This window comes from Anopheles moucheti, chromosome 3 (assembly GCF_943734755.1).
Source record: "Anopheles moucheti chromosome 3, idAnoMoucSN_F20_07, whole genome shotgun sequence".
NCBI classification, from domain to species: domain Eukaryota; kingdom Metazoa; phylum Arthropoda; class Insecta; order Diptera; family Culicidae; genus Anopheles; species Anopheles moucheti.
The window spans coordinates 14,241,595-14,259,620 of record NC_069141.1 but is presented as its reverse complement, the minus strand read 5'-3'; the positions used below and the strand labels follow the sequence as shown (position 1 = coordinate 14,259,620).

Genomic DNA, 18,026 nt, shown 5'->3' with positions numbered 1-18,026 from the left:
AACGCGTGACGCAGGACATAAGTTTTGGGCCAAACCATCGCCCCACTCCCGGCTACGGCTTTGCGATCCTGTGCGATTTGCATAAACCTATCATCAGCCCAAGGTGAGAAGGGTCCCAAGGTGTGTAAACACAGTGAAATCCATGCGTTTCGGTGTCCCCTTCGAGGGCGTGAATGGCCGAATCCTGCGGGTATGATTAATTAGGCAAAATCAATCATAAAACCGCCGAAATAAGCGCGCCGGGATGTGCGCCGTGTCGCAGCGTAAAGATTTTGGTAGTTTTATACCGGCGCATGGGTGGACCGTTCCCATTGTGGGTCGCGTTTGGTTAAGATTTTTATGCCCTTTTCGTATAATCAGTTTGTTTAATTCGCACACAAGTTAGCTATTCAAATGACCAGTACGCACAAATGGGCTCGTAAAAAGGCTTTCTACTCACCGGTCCATTATGCCGTCCAGCTCATGCACCAAATAGAGTTCTTATAGCTGCCGCAATTGCAATGTCACGAGAAGCACCAGGATGGTGTATTTGTTTTTGTCGTTTGGGGAGGCTTTGGGGACGTCCGACGGCTTCCGAGGGTGACTATTTCGTTCTTATAATTAAACACCAACGGAACGCGTGAAAGCGTGCCCAATTTGCGATAACGCGCGAATTTGTTTATATTTTCCGCGAACAGCCGTAGTGCCCTAGTGGAACCAGTGGAACCATCGCCCCAGCCACCAGACACAGCTCCACAAACGCCGGTGTTACGTAGGCGTTGCGGAAAATAGCGATTGTATTAATGAGCTACTAAAATGTGTAAGCCGAGCATGGAACCGTATTCCGGTTCCGGACGTACCGTGGCCGATGCGTGCTGAAATGCTGAACCGTGGTTGGCAGTATTCGTCTTCGGAAGACCTCCAACTGGAACGACTCCGCATGACGTGACCATAAAATTATTCGCCAAATCAAGCTCACGCAGCGCGCAAGAGTTAGGTTGTTTGTTGGTATGTTTTTTTTTCTACCTCATGCCTACCGTACGGAGAAGCGAATCGTACTGGCAGGTCTAACAGTCATCGGGATGTGGTAACGATGGTGGCGTTGGCCTGTGGTAGACAGCACCGGTAATTATTAGCGTAATCAAAGTAAACAACTACGCCACGGTAAGGAATTGAAAAAAAAAACAAACATAGTAAGTGCAGGCGATTTGCATAGGAATATGAATATTTGATTTGAAAAGCTGTTGAATTTTATTTTCCTAGAATTACCTACTTAAAAAAATCATTAGTGAATTTCTTCACAAGTCGCTATCAGGCAATGTTCTGTTTTGTGTCTTTTAATGTATTATGTTTTGTTGTTTAATATTTGATGTTATTTGTTTTGGTTTTTATTCTTTAAATTTGTGTTTAATTAAAGTTTCTACTTAAATTATAACTATAGAAGATTGGTTTACATCTTTGTTTGTTATACTTACATCGTTAATTTACAAGTTTTTGCGTCAAATTTATTTGAACTATTAAAAGATCTTTGGCAAAACTCATCATGTCTATAACGAACTTCAAAGATTTGTTACGCAATTGTATCGCTTGGATATTTGGGAATGAAGTAGTTATAATCTTTCCTGAAGATTTCATGGGGAACCTATTCCGCTGCCTTCTATTGCTCCTGTTTTCATCTGAGTTGAAGTTCATTGTGCAGGAATCATATCCTTCAAAAGAAAGCACCATCAAAGTGGAACGGTTCATTTTTATGTCATTCTTCGGTAGGGGGAGAAAAGGATTTTTGTTTTACTTTCAACATTTTACGACCATTATGCATAGGCTTTCTAGGACATTAATACCACCTTCGCCGACAGGGGTTTTCCTTAGTTTTTCTCCCCCTCACAACCCGGGGCTGGTTGACTGTGCACTTTCGTCGCCTGGACGGGTGCGCGCCCGTCCAACTGCGTTATGCTAATTTATTCCTCTTAAAAGGCGTTAATTAATGAAATTACAATATTTTCACAGTATAAATCCGACCACACAACGAAACCGGGCGCACCGTGCCCGTTCATCGCACCCGCGACGGCGTTGAGTGGTGTTGTTGTCGACTGTTTTGGGCGTTGACTGGGTACGCGAGCTTTAACTTTTGTACCGCATGTTTATGTTGTGTTTTGGGTGTTGTTGTTTTTTTTCGTTGTGTGGTGGTTGCGAGTTGAATTGGGGTCCTTAACATGGGTTGGGTGTTCTTTTTCTTTACTGTTCGAGTGTCGAATCGTCTGCGGGGTCGATTGTTGATTCACCTGTACACCGGCGAACGGTACCGATGGAATGAAGCAAAAGAGCCAGCGCTAGTGTGCGATTGGTGGTGGTTTTGGCCCACCGCATCGCGAGTCACAGGTCAAGGTGCAGAAACTCATAACGCGTCGGCTTTAGCGTAAATTAAAACAATTCATCCAGGCTTTAAGACGCGCAGTCATAATATAAAATCGAATTTTCTTCCGTTGCAGGTTGCCGGCCTCGACGACGGCATCTAGCGGCCCGCTTGGGTGCTTCATCTCCGTGCTGAGCTGCAGTAGCTGCATCTGCGGCGGTCCAGTTAAGCTGCAGCGACGAGGGTCAGATCAGGCCGCGACTAAAATATCTGATTTCAAGACGGCAATCAACGCGCCGCCAAGCATCGTCGAAATGCCCCATACCGGTAAGTGGAAACGATCATTAGATTACGGCCATAATTTTCTTAGATTAAGTCCCGATTAAGACCACCATGCGACGTGTCGGCGGTGGGGACGGCAGTGCAGCCCAGCAGTCGGTACAGTACACAGAAACAGATCATAGCTGTCCGAGCTCATCCGCTACTGTATCTGGAGTGCCGAGTGGCGGATAATTTCGCACGCTACCCAGCGCGAAGGTGGTAGACCTTCGGGCCCAAATCCACGCCGCACGCCGCCGACTGGGCCACGTTTCGGTGCACTTTTTGCAACGGTACCTGAATGCGTGTCGCGTGAATGCGCGTGATCGCGACGCAACGGCGACCGATGCGTATCGGTTTGCGGAATGCATTTAGCGCAGGTATTATTGGAAAATGATCACCTACCGGTGTCGGACGTGGCGAGGTTGCGATGGCTTGTTTTTTTCTTTGCCTCTACCGATTCAACCCGATCTTGCCTTTACGCGATGGGACGGCACGAAGAAGCTGCCCCGAGCACGCCACTCGACCGGTTGCATTAAAAAGCCATCGCGCAGTTTCGTTCTAGAAGAAATTACTGGTCTAATTGAAAAATAATACACCCGTCAGGGTTGAGTAAAGCCGTGGCGCTAGCCGGGCATCGCAGCAAAGGTTACGGAGCAAATGTTGATTACAATGATTACCACAATGGTTTGAAAGGATCCATTTGTAGCGCGAATAAATTATAAGATTTATGAGTTTAACCCTAAACTAATGATTTGATAAATGTTGTTTAACTTTTCTGTATCATACCAAGCATAATTAGATACAATTTTAATTAATTCTCTTTACAAGGTTTGTTAATTTGAGTTAATCTTTTATAAACTTCCTTCAGAGCCTTTTATTGGAGTATTAATCGGAGTGTTTCAGTTAAGTTCAGTGCATATTAAAAAAAGTTTTAGTTAAGTTAAAAAAATTAAAATCAAAGCGCTATTTTTTATGAAGTAAAGAAATTTATTTCATAAAAAACAACCATATTTTTAAGGGATCGATTTTTAATTTCCATCAATCATTTGTTGTAAGCTCAAGATAGAGCGAGAAAAATCAATCACAATTATCACCTGCGCCCGGCCAAAATAAGTCATTATTTATCAGTTGGTAAAATCGCTTAATAAAGCGGTACAAATTAATTCAACAAATTCTTCCAACCAAAAACCAAAGCCCGCAACCGTAAATTTCTGGTTTTGATTCTGGCGGAAAAATGAGTTTTGCTAACCACCAACCGGTGGGAATGTGGTCAAAGTTGTTTAGCGAGTTGGTTTATGACTCCCGGACTGATCGATACGCATCCTAGCTGGGTACACAGCCAAACCATCGCCCAAAAGAAATACGTGAAGCCGAAAGTGATGTTACGGCAACGCTTTCACAAACTGCAACACTTTTGCAAACAGCTCGGCGCATATATTAATATTTGTTCGTCATTCGAAATGCTATCGTTATTCTTTGTTTTTGCTCCACGGTTGCATCACGAACACGAAACATTATTCGCCGCGAGAGAGAGAGAGAGAGAGACATGGGGAAAGTTGGGAGGAAACTCAAGATGAGCATGATTTGGTACATTTTATCCCCAAAAGTCTGCGCTACTGTTCTGTGCATAAATTGATAGTTTTTGCACACGCTTAACACGAACACGATCCAGTTGGTCGGCGACGATGGTCTGCGTATGAAAAAGTGGAAGAATTCTGCAACTTGCAGCAAAACCAGAAGCGAAGCGAACTTCGATCGAGTAGATGCGTTTTTGCCCGTTTGTTTTTTGTTTTGGTTGGACTGATGTTCTGGAATTCCACCCAGTCAATAGCGCATCGGCCAGTTGGTGTCTTTTTAGCATCGTCGCACCATCTTCTCCGGCTGGGAATGGATCGGGCAAGGGTCCAAACGGTAGCGATCCCATCACCACCACCGGACACCGGTAAGGTGTAGACGAGTGTGATGTTGTTCTCGCCGATTTTCTTCGCCTTTCGTCACTTCGTAGCAAAGCGGGGGGGTAGATATCCGAAGAGGGACGTCGGGACCGGAAACAGGGAGGGAGGGGAGGGCCCGTTCGCGTTTCGTTCCGTTTCTCCGACGCGGAACGGGATAAAATATAAAAATTATATTTACAGATTAGCTAATTTTTTATCTGTCTCATAATACAAGTTGTAATAATTTGAAGAATTTTATGCGCTGAACGAATTCGCAATGGTTTCGAATTCTTGACGTCGTCCGTGGTTGACCGTGGTGGACGATGATAGCTGGTATGCCGGTGGCTATGCGATACGTTTTGGTGCGAGTATGGTCCTGCGATGATGACTTCTGATGCGCACAGTGGTGTTAATGATTGGCGTTCAAAGGACATAATTGTGTAAATTTAAAGTTTCGTCCTACAAAGTTGTAATTTAAACAAAAAATAGTAAGTAGAACCATTAATACAACACATTCCGGCTAATAGGAAATTTTGATCCAAGTTTTTTTAAGACGTAAGAATATCATAAAGACATCTCAGTCACTAGCTTACGCTGGCTTTCAAATGATATGCTGTTTTATATAGTTTTATTCTTCCCATGAATTAATCTAAGGAGCTTAAGGAGGCGTTTACTAATTCAACATTTGGATATCTGTGTGGTGGACTTGGAGATATTGATGGATACCTATTGAACTTTATTTTAACTCGATTCGTCTTTGTTTGATTAACTTGCAGAAAGAGAAGTCCCCATGACATCGTTTCAAAGCAATCATCCCAATGTTCCAAAATGTCTGGAAATGTATAGGAACTTTTGTAGTTAAAATGACCATGTTTCCAGTTACTTTTAAAGTTGAATTCCTACTTCCTGGATCCCGATATCATGTTTCTTCATTAAATATTCATTTTAATTTACAAAGAACCCAGCAATGATAGAAACTTTATCACTATATTTCAAAATCTCATCAAACCCTCAACCAATTGTGGAAAATACTTGAAGTTTGCATACCTTTCAGGCTCTTTCATACAACAGAATTAAAATTCTATTCTGCTGGAGCACTACAATAATGTCGATAATGCATTTGTTTGTAGTTTACTTTTTGACCGGTGAGCGCATACATCGTAATACGTTGTGCATAATCCCAACATTGTCCTCTGGGAACCTTGCCATGCGCATGCATCGGTTGACGGGTTGAGTTGATCGAATATCCATCGCGCTCAATCGTCCCGGCCACGCCAGTGAGTGCGTCGTGTGAGAGTGATTTCCCATCACTTTAAATTGGATGCCCCCTTTTTGCAGCGCCTGTGACGGGATGATGGGGAGGGGGAAAGCACATTATTCATTCCGATAGAGCTCGCGATATAAATCAAGCGGCACAGCCCGGGTGCTCCGTGTGCGCGTTGACTGGAAAGGATGGCGTTTTTGTTTCCCATGTGCATCGGTTGGTCAGATTTGTTGGCGTTCCTCTTTCGGTGGGGCGGTTTTTGCTGCCGTGTGCGCGCGGTATCACGCGACAGTTTCTTTAGCGCACGACGACCGCACGGCAAGGACATCGGACAGCGAACGCGCAAATGATCTATGGTATCGCTCCGCGTGGTGACGATTGGATGATGTACGGAAGGATGGACGATTTTTTGTTTCATCTGCGGGCGTATAGTGTGATCGGTTTGCCAGTTTTCCTGCTGCGGTCGGCTTGTCAGGTTTTCACGCGTACAAGTCCCAGTGACGATGGGGTGTAAGGCGGTACGCTACGCTCTCTTCATTCACTCGGAAGCCGTTTTTTCTGTTACCCACCTTGACAATTAATTGACTGGGAGAATAGATTTATGCAATCGTCTTCGAGCGAGCGAGAAAATGACGAATGACGAACCACTCGGCGTATCAGAACGTGCAGAGAACACACGGCCACGGACAGGGTCAGTGCAGAAGCGATCGCCTACTGTGTCGTGTCGTTGGCAGTTGGGTAGGAAAAACCATACACCCATCAAATGATATGGTACCGGTGTGGTTTTGTCAGTTTATGTCCAGCGGTGATTGAAGTGGAATTAATTCATTCGCCAACACTTTGCCGCCCGGAACTGTTGCGGCCCGGTACGGTCGCGCGAGTGTTCCGTGTGCGTTTTCCGAAACGGTTGAAGCATCCGCTGCTGGATGCTGTGCGCTGGTTGAATTAATTGGCCCCGCAACACGTACTAACGAACTCCAGAAGTCGTTCGGGAGTCGTCGATCGTTAAGTACACCGTAGTTTTGGGGGTGCAGACGCCTACAAACGTGCAGCCACGGGGAACGCTTCGGTAGCGTTACGTTTCTAAAACGCTTGTACCATGATTTATGCTCCATTCGCGGGCCGCACTCGGCACTCGGAGTAGGAAATCGCTACACGGATTGAGTTTCAATGCAATGTGGACACACACACACGTACAGACAGGAAAAAAAGGCACCACACTTTTTTATATCATCCCGCAAGTGGGCTAGCGTATACTTTTATTCATCCCGACCTGCTTCTGCTAACTACGCACTTGTTTTACTGCTTCATTTGCCACATCACCATGGAGGTAACGGCGAAACAGAGCACGGTTCCGATGCATGGAGAAACTTCCTCGGTTCACGGTTCGACCGTACACGGCCGTCCATGGGTCCGGCGCAAAGTGATGTTTTCAGGTGTTGTTACCATTTTATTTTCCTAATTAAGACGAACCGCTTGCCAGTGCTTCCTTCGGTCCGTGCGTGCATGTTTTGGGCGTAAAGGTAAAGGGATTGGAATCCAGAAAGTGCCCGGAGCACGGATTAGGAGTTTCGTTCGGGTTACCAAACCCGGGGGGGGGGGGGAGTCAGTCGGTCAGTTTTCCGGGAAAAGTGCGTCAAAGTGTGGTTACGCACTGTGAAGTGGGAGTCACTGGCGGACGGCCGTGTGGGTCAACGCGGGTTGACAGACAGAACAGAAGCGGATCGTTAGTCGTACCGTGCGGGAACTAAAAGGCGCACCTTAATCACTTCCCGCGAAGCTGTAACTGTAATGGTGGCGTGCTCAGCCGGGAAGGAAGTTGGCCGGTTGACTACCGTACGAACGATCGGCGAGGTTTGGTGGATAAAGGTTAGCGGATTTTATGGAAGCCTCATTTCCGGTGGCAAGCCGCGAAGAAGATTAATCTTATTTTGTAGCAGAAAACACCTAATTTGTAGGAAATGCTCACCGTGCGGCTGATATGGGTTGGGAATTTAATTGATTTACTCTATTGTATTGATTTTAGTGCTGCCCTAACCTTACTTGTATACACAAAGCATGCGATCTTTAGCTCAATAAAGTTAGGCGATGAAATGATATTTATTCTTTAAAGTTCTAAGGATTTGGTCTTTAGGCATTATTGAATGTACATGTAATTTGCGGCAGATAAACTATCTATCTTGAACCATATAAGGCAAACAAAGAACAATATTGGCTCAACTTGTCTGAGCAGAATTTACTATGGTAGTACAACTCATTCCTTGTGAATCCTTGAATCCAACTAAATCCTTGTGAAGATGGTGTCATATGATCAATGAGATATACATAAAATAATACCTCGTGAAGGCTAAGTAGACGTTCAAGCAAAAAATTCAAGAATATCTGATATTGGGCCATCTCAGAACTGGTCCAAGAAGGCCTCCAAATGTTATAAATTACTTCCGAGAGGTTAGTTCGTCTATTTCCCACTGTATCAACGCCAACTAACATTCCAAAAGTGGAAGATGTTGGAAAAATGTTTGGAATATAGAATTGGCTAGGTTAGACTCAAGTCTTCCTGGTCCATACTCCACTCCAGAGTTTTTCGGAGTAATTCAGCTTGGTTCAGACAATTCGTCTTTTAAATTACTCCGGTTTCTCATTTCGCTTATAAGAAGGAATTAATACAAGGTTTGATTTGTTTTCGTTTTTAAAAGAAAGAATAGTTCAATACTTGTCTTCTAATCAGAAGATGTCAGAAGAAAAGATTTTGGAAAGGGCTGACAACATTTTTAACCAGAAGTCTGTGAAATTCACGGATACTGTTAATCATTCTTTTGTTTTAGATATTAAATCACTAATAACTAAGCAAGTTGAAAAAGTTATGATACAGACAGCTCGAAAATATCTAATCACCGAGAAAATTCCTTTTCCAGGCCGAACGGAGAATATTTGTTCTTAATAAGGCAATGTTTGTTTTAACAAGATACAGCAATTGCAATTATTTAGCACCGCAACCAGTGCAATTTGTTATAATGAAGTCCCAATAGCCGTTCATTAGACCCTGAATAAACCTTCTAATCATAATCATTTTACGATAAATAATTGATCTTTTCCAACGATGTTCAGCAGGGAGTCTTATCTCCACGGATCGGATGTCAAAAATGGTCGTTTCGAAAAAAAAATTGGCACGGTGCCTATTGTGCAACAGTGTGTGTCGTTCGATGCGTGTAAGAGTTACAGTTTGTGATTAGATTCAATCGAGGCAGATGCATCCGCTGGACACCCGTCTCCAAAACTGCGTCCACCTAATGCACACTTAGACGATGACAGCTCTCAACTCACCGACACCAGTGCGACGGAGAGTGGTTGCTGTGTGGGAAATATAATCAAAATAATTGATTGCTGTTTGAAAGGCAACTGATCAAGTTTGTAGTACGGCTGGACGAAGGAGCGACTGATGGCTCTGATACGGAACGGGCACGCTCTAAGGTCCGTTTGTCTTTTGCGCCCGGCAGGCGTAGTGGAAGGCTGCTGATTAGCGATGCACCGCATCGGTTGACGGTGCATTTAGATGTGCTGCAGTGTTGCGCTTAGAAGCGAGTAGATCTGCCATCCGCCAGGCATAGGGGAGGCAGAAATTATAGCGTTTGTTTGCGTGTAATCGACGAACGAAACGGAGGATAATCATAGGGTCAGGTGGAGCCGATCCCTCGAGGAACGACAACCATAGTGCTGGGAGAGATTTTGAGACCGTTTTGGGCAGGTTTTAGGATCTACTGTCGCTCGGTGCGTGGTGAGTGAAAAATAATAACCAAAATTGAAGGTGGCATCACGGTCATCGTGAGCTGATTTGAGGTGATGGCAGATATGCTGGAGTACCGGTATTCGGACCGGTTAAATAAAAAGGGGAGTCTTCGGAGGAAGAATACATGTTGCATTTGTATCTTGAATCAATTAGAACACATCAACCGATGGGAACGACCGACAGTTCGGAGCGTCCCGATTAAGGTAAGCTTCGTTCCAGATACTGATGTCTCCTCGGAACCGGCCGTCGGAGATTGGCCGTTTCCCGGTAGAACGGCGCGCCAGACGAATGATACGATCCGTTTTAACGATCGTTGATGATTTCGGAACGTTTCAGCTTCTGAATTCTCCCGCCTCGGGGACCCCGGTAGATGTACCCACGGGAAGGTACCGATTGAGCGGTGCCCTTTTTGCATGGTGCCCGCGTATGCAGATCGCCAGCGTACAGCGTCCTTTAATGGGCTCCCCTTGAATCGCCGTGTTTTAATTGCTCCGACGCTCTGCTTCGCGATCGCTGTTGTGAGACTAATTAAACCGCTAAATTCCGCCAATTTGGCAATGGCTGGCCGATGGGTTTCGGTAGAATAGGGGCCGAGATAAAACCCCTACTTCGTTCGGCGATCGTTCCTTCGCTTGTCGCCATAAAGTTGGTCGCCCTTACGCCAGACATTGAGCGGTACGGCAAATTTTGCGAGCCTTCACAGTAAAAGCCGCCGCCCCGAATTTAGCATCCAGCAGCCAATCAGAAACGGATCGAAACCGAGGTCAGCCCGGGCTGTGGCTGGAAGCGAGTCCGTCGTAAAACTCGGGGCTCTCTGCGGGCTCCTGCAGTACAGGCGCGATTGAGATTTCGGGCGTCCCGACCGACCGAACGTTGTGTTGTGTTTGTTTTATTTAATTTCCCGTGCCCTTTTTTCGCGGGCGTGCACACACCGGCCACCGGACATAAATTTATAATGGCAAGCGTAAAAGTTGTCTTCGCCTTGGTGTAAAGTGGCGAAGGCTCGGAAAAATGACAAACGGCTCGTCGCGCCGAGCCAAACGCACGGCAGCAAAACCGTATAAACACACGTTCCGAGGAGCAGGTTTATGTTGGCTGCGCCGTGCTAGCCGTTGCGTTGAAGATGGCGACTTCTGTGAGTGTCCGGGGCGCATTGAAGAGTAGTGAGTTTTTTTTAGTTGTTGCTGCTTTATGCTCTCGACGGCGAACTGTACAGTGGCCTCAACCGGTCGTCACTCCGCAGCCTCGCGAGCTATAAACGGAGAGTTTTATATGAAATGAATGTTAATTTCTTGCCATTTTCAAACGAACTTACCTAGGCTAGCCACCGTTTCCAATCCATGGGCAGACTGTGGCGGCGCCGTTCTTCCACCGCGTACGCGAGTGGCGCTTTTGCTGCGGCTCATGTTTCGCGGCCAGATCGTGGCCATTAGCATCGCGCCATCTGCAACCATCCACGCCCGCCGATAAGCACGGTACGAAGAAGTACTCGTCCGAGGCGGCGGCAGTTGCAGTTGACCATAATAATTAACCGGACCGATCGGATGGTTGCCGCTCATCGCGGCGGGTTGCACGTCGCACGATGGTTGACGACCGAAATGGTAGCACCAATGGTGCTTGGGTACATTTGCGTAACGCATCAAGAGTGTTTTGATGTTTCGGGATCGGCATCTCGATTGCATGTCGTTGAAATCGATCGCTACGTTAATCGTACCGCGCGGGATGATTCTAATTAGCATGGTTTTATCAAACGAAGCAAGCACTTGATATGTGTGTATGCGTGTGGAAAATGATGAGTCTTGTATATGGTAGAAGACGATGTAGGAAGAGACATCTTGGGAGGATCTTGGGTATTTGTCCAAGCCAATAAGAGTTTTTATTCGCGAAGGTTTAATTTCATGTTAATACACTTTCAAGATGGGTTTAGATCGGTTTTCTTGGATAAATAAGTATACTCTTAGTGATTGATACAACAATTTGTAACATTAGTCTTTACTTCACTAAACCATAGTTTGAAGTAGGAAGAATAAAGTAGAAATTCAATTTAATATGGCATTAAATTATTCCCTCCAAAACTGTACGAAATTTAGATCTAAACGACTAAAGAAGTCCTTCATTTTTGTTTCATTTTAAACATAGTCTATTACATGTTTTTATGCTCTATGCTATACGATATTTTTCAATTTCCTTTAGATAATATTCTTAAGCATTAACAATGTTTTAAAAGCATATAAGATATCAAAGATAATTGATACATTAACTCTTTCACTTATTCTCGTGCGCGTTATTTATTGAAACATTAAAACTTCAGGAAGATCTCAGGAATACCGCCAGGAAGATCTCTCAGGAAGATCTCTTTACCATTTATAGTACTTCTTCATTACATGGTAATACTTCATTTTATTGACCGATATTAGTATGATACCAATCTAAGTCTCAGTCTTCGTCTTAGGCAGCTTATCAGGATACTTTAGTTATTAATAGATTTAGTTATTCAAGACTTTCTATAAAAATTAACATTAAATTTCTGTTGACAGTTTGAGACTACTCTCCTGAACAATTGTTCACTAGTTCATACCAATTGAAAGTAGCATGTTTATGATTGTAAGATTATTCCAGGCTGACGCTCAAGAATTGTTGAGTACTTGACTATATTCTGACAGTACATCGTTGATTCTTACCCTTATATTACAGTTTATAATGTAGAAACAGGAACTAGGAAGACTTTCTTTTCCTATTCGACTAAATTGAAGATTTCAACCCAAAACCCGTCTGTGTCTTCGAAACGTGTATTGCAGAATAAGTAATCAAGCAGTTGATAACAATTGAATACTTGATGTCACATTTGGAATAGCTCGCCTAACAGCGAACGACCTACTTTGTCTTGACAAGTGCATTCTTTGCATAGTTTGCTCCGAAACCCAAAGCCGTCCAGCCCATCACGGCGAAACAGCAGTTTGCAACTCATTCAGTACGCGGTATGCAGGCGGTTTTCAAATGGGCAATCATTTGGCGTTTTGGAATTGGCACCAAATAGAGCTAAATAATAATAAAGACAAACAGAAAAAAAATGGCATATACACACAGAGGTAAAAACAATCAGTTCCATCCTGCGTACGCTTTACACCGCCAGTGCCGCGCCAGATTGACCAGTTCATCGCCATTCCGATTTTCCGTTCCACACCGTTCGCATACCATTCATTCATACGGCTGGTGCCACCGTTTTGGGGCTTGGGGCTGCTGTGCGTGTGTGTGCTTTTTTTTTTCGTGTGGTACTTTAAATTATTTCCTAAATGAGCATAGCGTTCATCTCCGGTGCCGTGCCATCCACCGCCACCACCGCGGCGTAAGTGTACCGGCGACAAGACCTGCCGGCACCTGCACATGGCACCGTGCATTCCTTTTGCAGGATCCGATCGGGCAAACGGGCCCCTTCGTAATGAAGCCATATCAGGCGGCTCGGTCGGTACGTTTGCTTTCCGAACACACCGGTTCCAGTGGCACACACGAACACACGCGTACACGATGTGGACAGACGGGGTGGACGAAGCCGTGTCGTCGATATTAAAAAGCATAAACATATTTCCCGGTTTCCGTTCCGTCTCGGTCGATGGAAGGAGAAAGGAGGAGGTTATTGAGAGGAAAGGAGCGAAGAGGGAGGATGGGGAGGATGCGAGGGATCCATTCCAAACTAGGGAACTGGCGGGAAGGCGGCGTAAGCAAGACATCATAATTATATCCCATCAATCAATTCGCACACCACATATTTCACCTTGTGACGGTATTTTGTTGCGCCTCGTAACGGCATCCGTCGATCGTTATGATTGGGAGTTTTTGAGGCCGTGCGCTGAAAATGTGTCATTACACTGATTTCCTGAACGCAAACGCCATTTGGTGGTTTTAATTTGGAACAAAAAGACTCTCCACAGCGAGATCCTTCGCCTGGTGAGCTTTAGCTGATTGTTTAGGATGCATCCCTATGCGGTTCGTCCCAGGTTGATCTTTAAAAATCTCAGTGCCGTTCCGAATTTGCATCGTGTCACAGCCGGTGATCGTAAAATGCTCAGCATGGGATTCGGTGCAGGCATTGCTTCGAATTGCTACAATCGTATTTTTGTTTGCTCCAAAGCCTTTTCTTGGACGTCTTTTTGCACGGTTGCAAAATAAAAAAAAAAAACAGCAGCACCAGAAACGCATCGATGGCGATCATGGACGATCTTTGCTCATTATCGATGCTGTCGCATCGGGTTTTGGTGCGTATGGGAGCAGCATTGTACAGTGGATGGTTAAATTTTTATCACGCTTCACGATCACCGCGCGCATCGGACGGTTGTTCCCGTTCTCCGGCGCGAGTTGATGGACGGACTCGGGAGCAGCGTGGCGTTGGGCCTCTGGAGTGGTGGAGTATTTTTTTCCCCCACTGTGGTGTTCCTCTTCAATGGGGTTAAGTTTTTCGCCTCTCCGCCACGTATCGATATGATTTTATGCTTCCAGTGGGTTGCGTTTTGCGACGGTTATGGTTTATATCATGTTTAATTCATATCGCCAGCGACACTCAGCCCCCGCGTCAACTGGTCGAAGAGGTTTCGGATTCGGTGGTAGGATTTTAAGCAACAAGGAATTTCAGATGAGCGCGAGAGTAAAAACTGATGCAAGTGTACGGAGGTGTCTTTGCATGCATGGAAGGTTGTTTTTTGTTTTGCGCATGGAAATACATTTTCAAGCAGCTTCGTAACGATGTCATGCCCGATCTGGCCGAAACGAGGTGAAAATCTTGACACCAAGGCTTTGCGCGATCGGATCCATCGGAGTGATGTTGGTTTTACATCGTATAAGTGCATCAAAAATGAACGTGAAAAGCAAACCGTTTGTTCGCAGCCAGGGTAGACAAAAATGCAGCATTAGAATAGAAATGATATAGCTTCAGTGCACGACATTCATAGGATCTCCGCCATCAGTCGCATGCTAATGCAGCGTACTTCCCTAATTTGAAAAGAACAGCTGAAAATTCCAACCATTACTAAAGGAATCATTCATTTGCCTAAACTTCTAAATCATCCAATGTTCGAGATGTTTGAATTGCTGGAAGTTGTTTCTTACTTTGCATAAACATAACCGACGGGCGTGTTCGTAGGCCCGTATTTGTCGTATCAATATTTGGTTTATGCTGGTGGCGACCACACTGACCCATACATTTGCAGCACATCTTCCCATTGCTAAGGGCCGTGTCATTAGCTAGTTGCCTTCGGGAGATGCGCTTCGCGAATGGAATCGGAAATATCAGGCGCGATCGGTTTCGTAATTGTCTGGTGCGATCGGTAAGTATGCTTCTTTGGGCCATGCCCCAAATTATGCGTCTGTCGCAGGTGTAATCAACGATTGGTATGTGTTTAAGTGCATGGTCGGTTCACGCACGATGCGAGACACTTTGGCACAGAAACCTACATCCTTCGAGCGGTTCCAGCTTCACGTCCCGGATTCAATCTCTGAAGGTCGAAATTGGGAACTCTGTCTGCCAGCAATTCTGGCCGACAAGATTTGCACCTCAGCTGCTGGGCAGTGGAATCCTCCCTGTTGAAGTATTGCCGTTCCTGCGGGAGCAATTGGGCGTATGTGGACCCTGAACATATAATTACAATGCATTACGAAGTCGCGTGCCTCTCATTTGTTCGGTTTGGAAACATGAACAGGACGCCGTAGATGAGGTAGATGGAAAGAAGAAATGACCAACACACACACATGCTCATTTGTAGCAGAAAAGAGCGAGGTTTTGCGAGGATAAATTGTTGTGCACACTCGATAAGCACCGACGGTAAAATTATGGCATACGATCAATGCGCAAACCGACGGAATGAAAGATGTACTCCAGTTTAGATGATAAAATTTGTTAGTACTTTAATTGGTAATCACACTTTAGGAAAAGGATACTAACCCTAATGCATACACTTTAAAACCAGGTGCATTTCTGAGGCGTTACAGGGTGTGAAAACGACATCCGAGCAATGTTCCACCTGGCAGGACCTCGCCCGGCAGTTGGTTACATCCGTTAATGTGTCAGTGCGCCAGTGCGCCAACAGCTCAGCCTGATGATCCCGATGTTTTTTTCCGCGCGCCCTAACCCAATTTCGGTTTGATTGAAGTAAATGCACTTTGATGCGAGGTTAGCAATTTTGTCATTAGCTTTCGTTGCAGGTGTGTGTCTGTTGCGCTTCGGGGTGTTTTATTTTGTTGTGTGCTGTACATTCCCATTTTGCTGAATGATTTTGTTTCCTCGCAGTATGGCGGGAAACGTGACGGTGACTGATCAGAACGAGGCACGTGACCGAAGGATGACTTTAATTATTGCACAGCCTATAATTAGGTTGATGTGAGCTGATGGGTTTGTGGTAGGAGTTGGGTCACAATGTTTTGCTGGCAATGGTATGCATTATGACAGGTCCCGTGTCGGACTGAACGTTCATTTGCAGTGTGGAATGTAAATAGTAGAAAGATTTTACATGATATCCAGTTGAAACGTTTTGCGGTGAAGATTACTGTATTGGTGGGTTTCGTAACTTCCACACGAAACCTAACCTCAAACTTGCTTGAGAATAACGGCCGTATTGCAACGTTAACTTTGTAAAGAAACTAATTCAATTTCTAGACTTTTCCAAAATGTTATCCCGGTCTTTCTGGTGGAGGCATCAACACCATCAGGCAGTCTTAATCTGAACTTTACGGGACTTGCTCCTCAGGTCGAATTAGTTGTGTAACAGTGAATTCATCGTGGAACTCGTGGAGCTTTTCATTTTAGTGGCTTCTTCATTGTCCTTCCGCACATAGGGGAAAAAATCCATATTAGGATCTTCCTCCTTAACGCGATTTCATCAGTTTCGGGCATAGTCCGTAGCTCAGGAGTTGAGGACTGGAACTCTGTAAATACTATGTAGTCCACTTGAATATGACCACCAGTATATAAAGGAGTTAATGAAGTTGTTAGCAATAAATTTTTAAAATTAGAACATATCTTTTCGAAAATGTCGTCTAACTTAACGTAAAGTGTACACGTTGGAGAGTTGGTCACTCATTTTGTATTCTGAAGCGGCAGTACCAATTCGCTTTAAAATTCTTGAACCTTTAGAATACCTTTTAGTGTTTCGTTTTCGGATCGTACATCATTTCGTTTCTTGGGACATTTACCGGCGGAACGTTCATCGAAAACCTGCCCGATGACATTCCGCACCCGCTATCTCGTCACAGTGGATCATTCCGTGGGAGCAGCAACAAACAACCGAAGGAAGGCACACGGTGACGCCAAATTCCATCCGCCGGAGCATTTCATAACGCAATTATATTTATGACAAAGCACCGAAGAACACGGACGCACGTGAAAATTGCCAATTCCAAGCATTGCCCTTTTGCGGTGCAAATTTGATCTCATTACCGGGTGCTTGTATTGCGTGAAATTTTGTGGTGTGAAACTCCCGAGCCCGTAGAACGCCCGGACGCTTCGGATTGCATAGCGGTTTAATTGGATCCCGGACCGGGGCGGTTTTTAATTTTTCCCCCGGGACCAAGGGGAATTGAAAATGCCGAACCGAAACCAAATTCCAGACCGGCACATTGGAAGTGTGTGTGTGTGCTGTTTTTGTTGGTTTGTTTGATACTCGAACCGTGCTATTTTTGTAACCATGCGTTTATGTGCACGGCCCTTGCTATCTGGTGGTGCTTTTGGGGAGGCTCGAAAACGATCGATTGATATCGGCCGCATCAGAGGAGAGGCTTTTAAGGCTTCCGTTTTCCATTGTCCGTATCTTGAGTTATTTTCTGCTCGAAGTAGTTTCCCGTTTGCTCGCTATACTTACGCTTTATCTATCTCTCTTCTTATGCCGTAGGCCAAGCGGGCGTCAACCAGCTGGGAGGAGTCTTCGTCAATGGTCGACCCCTGCCGGACATTGTCCGACGGCGAATCGTTGAGCTGGCGTTGATGGGTGTCCGACCGTGCGACATTTCCCGTCAGCTTCTTGTGTCTCACGGTAAGTACGCGGGTACTATTCCACCCCCGAGGGCCACTTATCGAGGCCACCTGCCATCGCCGAATGAAGAAAAAAGCTAATTAAATCGATAGATTAACCATTGCTCGTTGCGTTTACCGTTCCGATTGGTACCTTTCCGCAGGATGTGTATCGAAAATTTTGACCCGCTTCTACGAAACAGGATCGATAAGGCCCGGTTCGATCGGTGGCAGTAAAACGAAGGTAAGTACGCTGCCGGCATGAAGAAGCCGTACGAGGGTGAGCTATCGGAAATGCGCCATCTTAATTATTCCTGCAACGCAACAACCAGGTTCGATTCGTGTTTCGGTCAATCGGGTGTTCGTCCTGTCGGTTTTGGAAAAAGGGACCCCCC

General features: G+C 45.2%; 1 protein-coding gene across 1 annotated transcript in view; it reads left to right on the top strand.

The window, feature by feature from the left end:
* Window positions 1-1,072: 1,072 nt before the first annotated feature.
* LOC128300469 (paired box pox-neuro protein) overlaps window positions 1,073-18,026 on the top strand; it is a 28,247-nt gene continuing 11,293 nt past the window's right edge. The window contains exons 1-4 of the mRNA XM_053036534.1: window positions 1,073-1,104; window positions 2,469-2,659; window positions 17,513-17,653; window positions 17,796-17,875. Of these exons, the coding sequence (XP_052892494.1) occupies window positions 1,073-1,104; window positions 2,469-2,659; window positions 17,513-17,653; window positions 17,796-17,875 (444 nt within the window). The remainder of the gene's footprint in view (window positions 1,105-2,468; window positions 2,660-17,512; window positions 17,654-17,795; window positions 17,876-18,026) is intronic.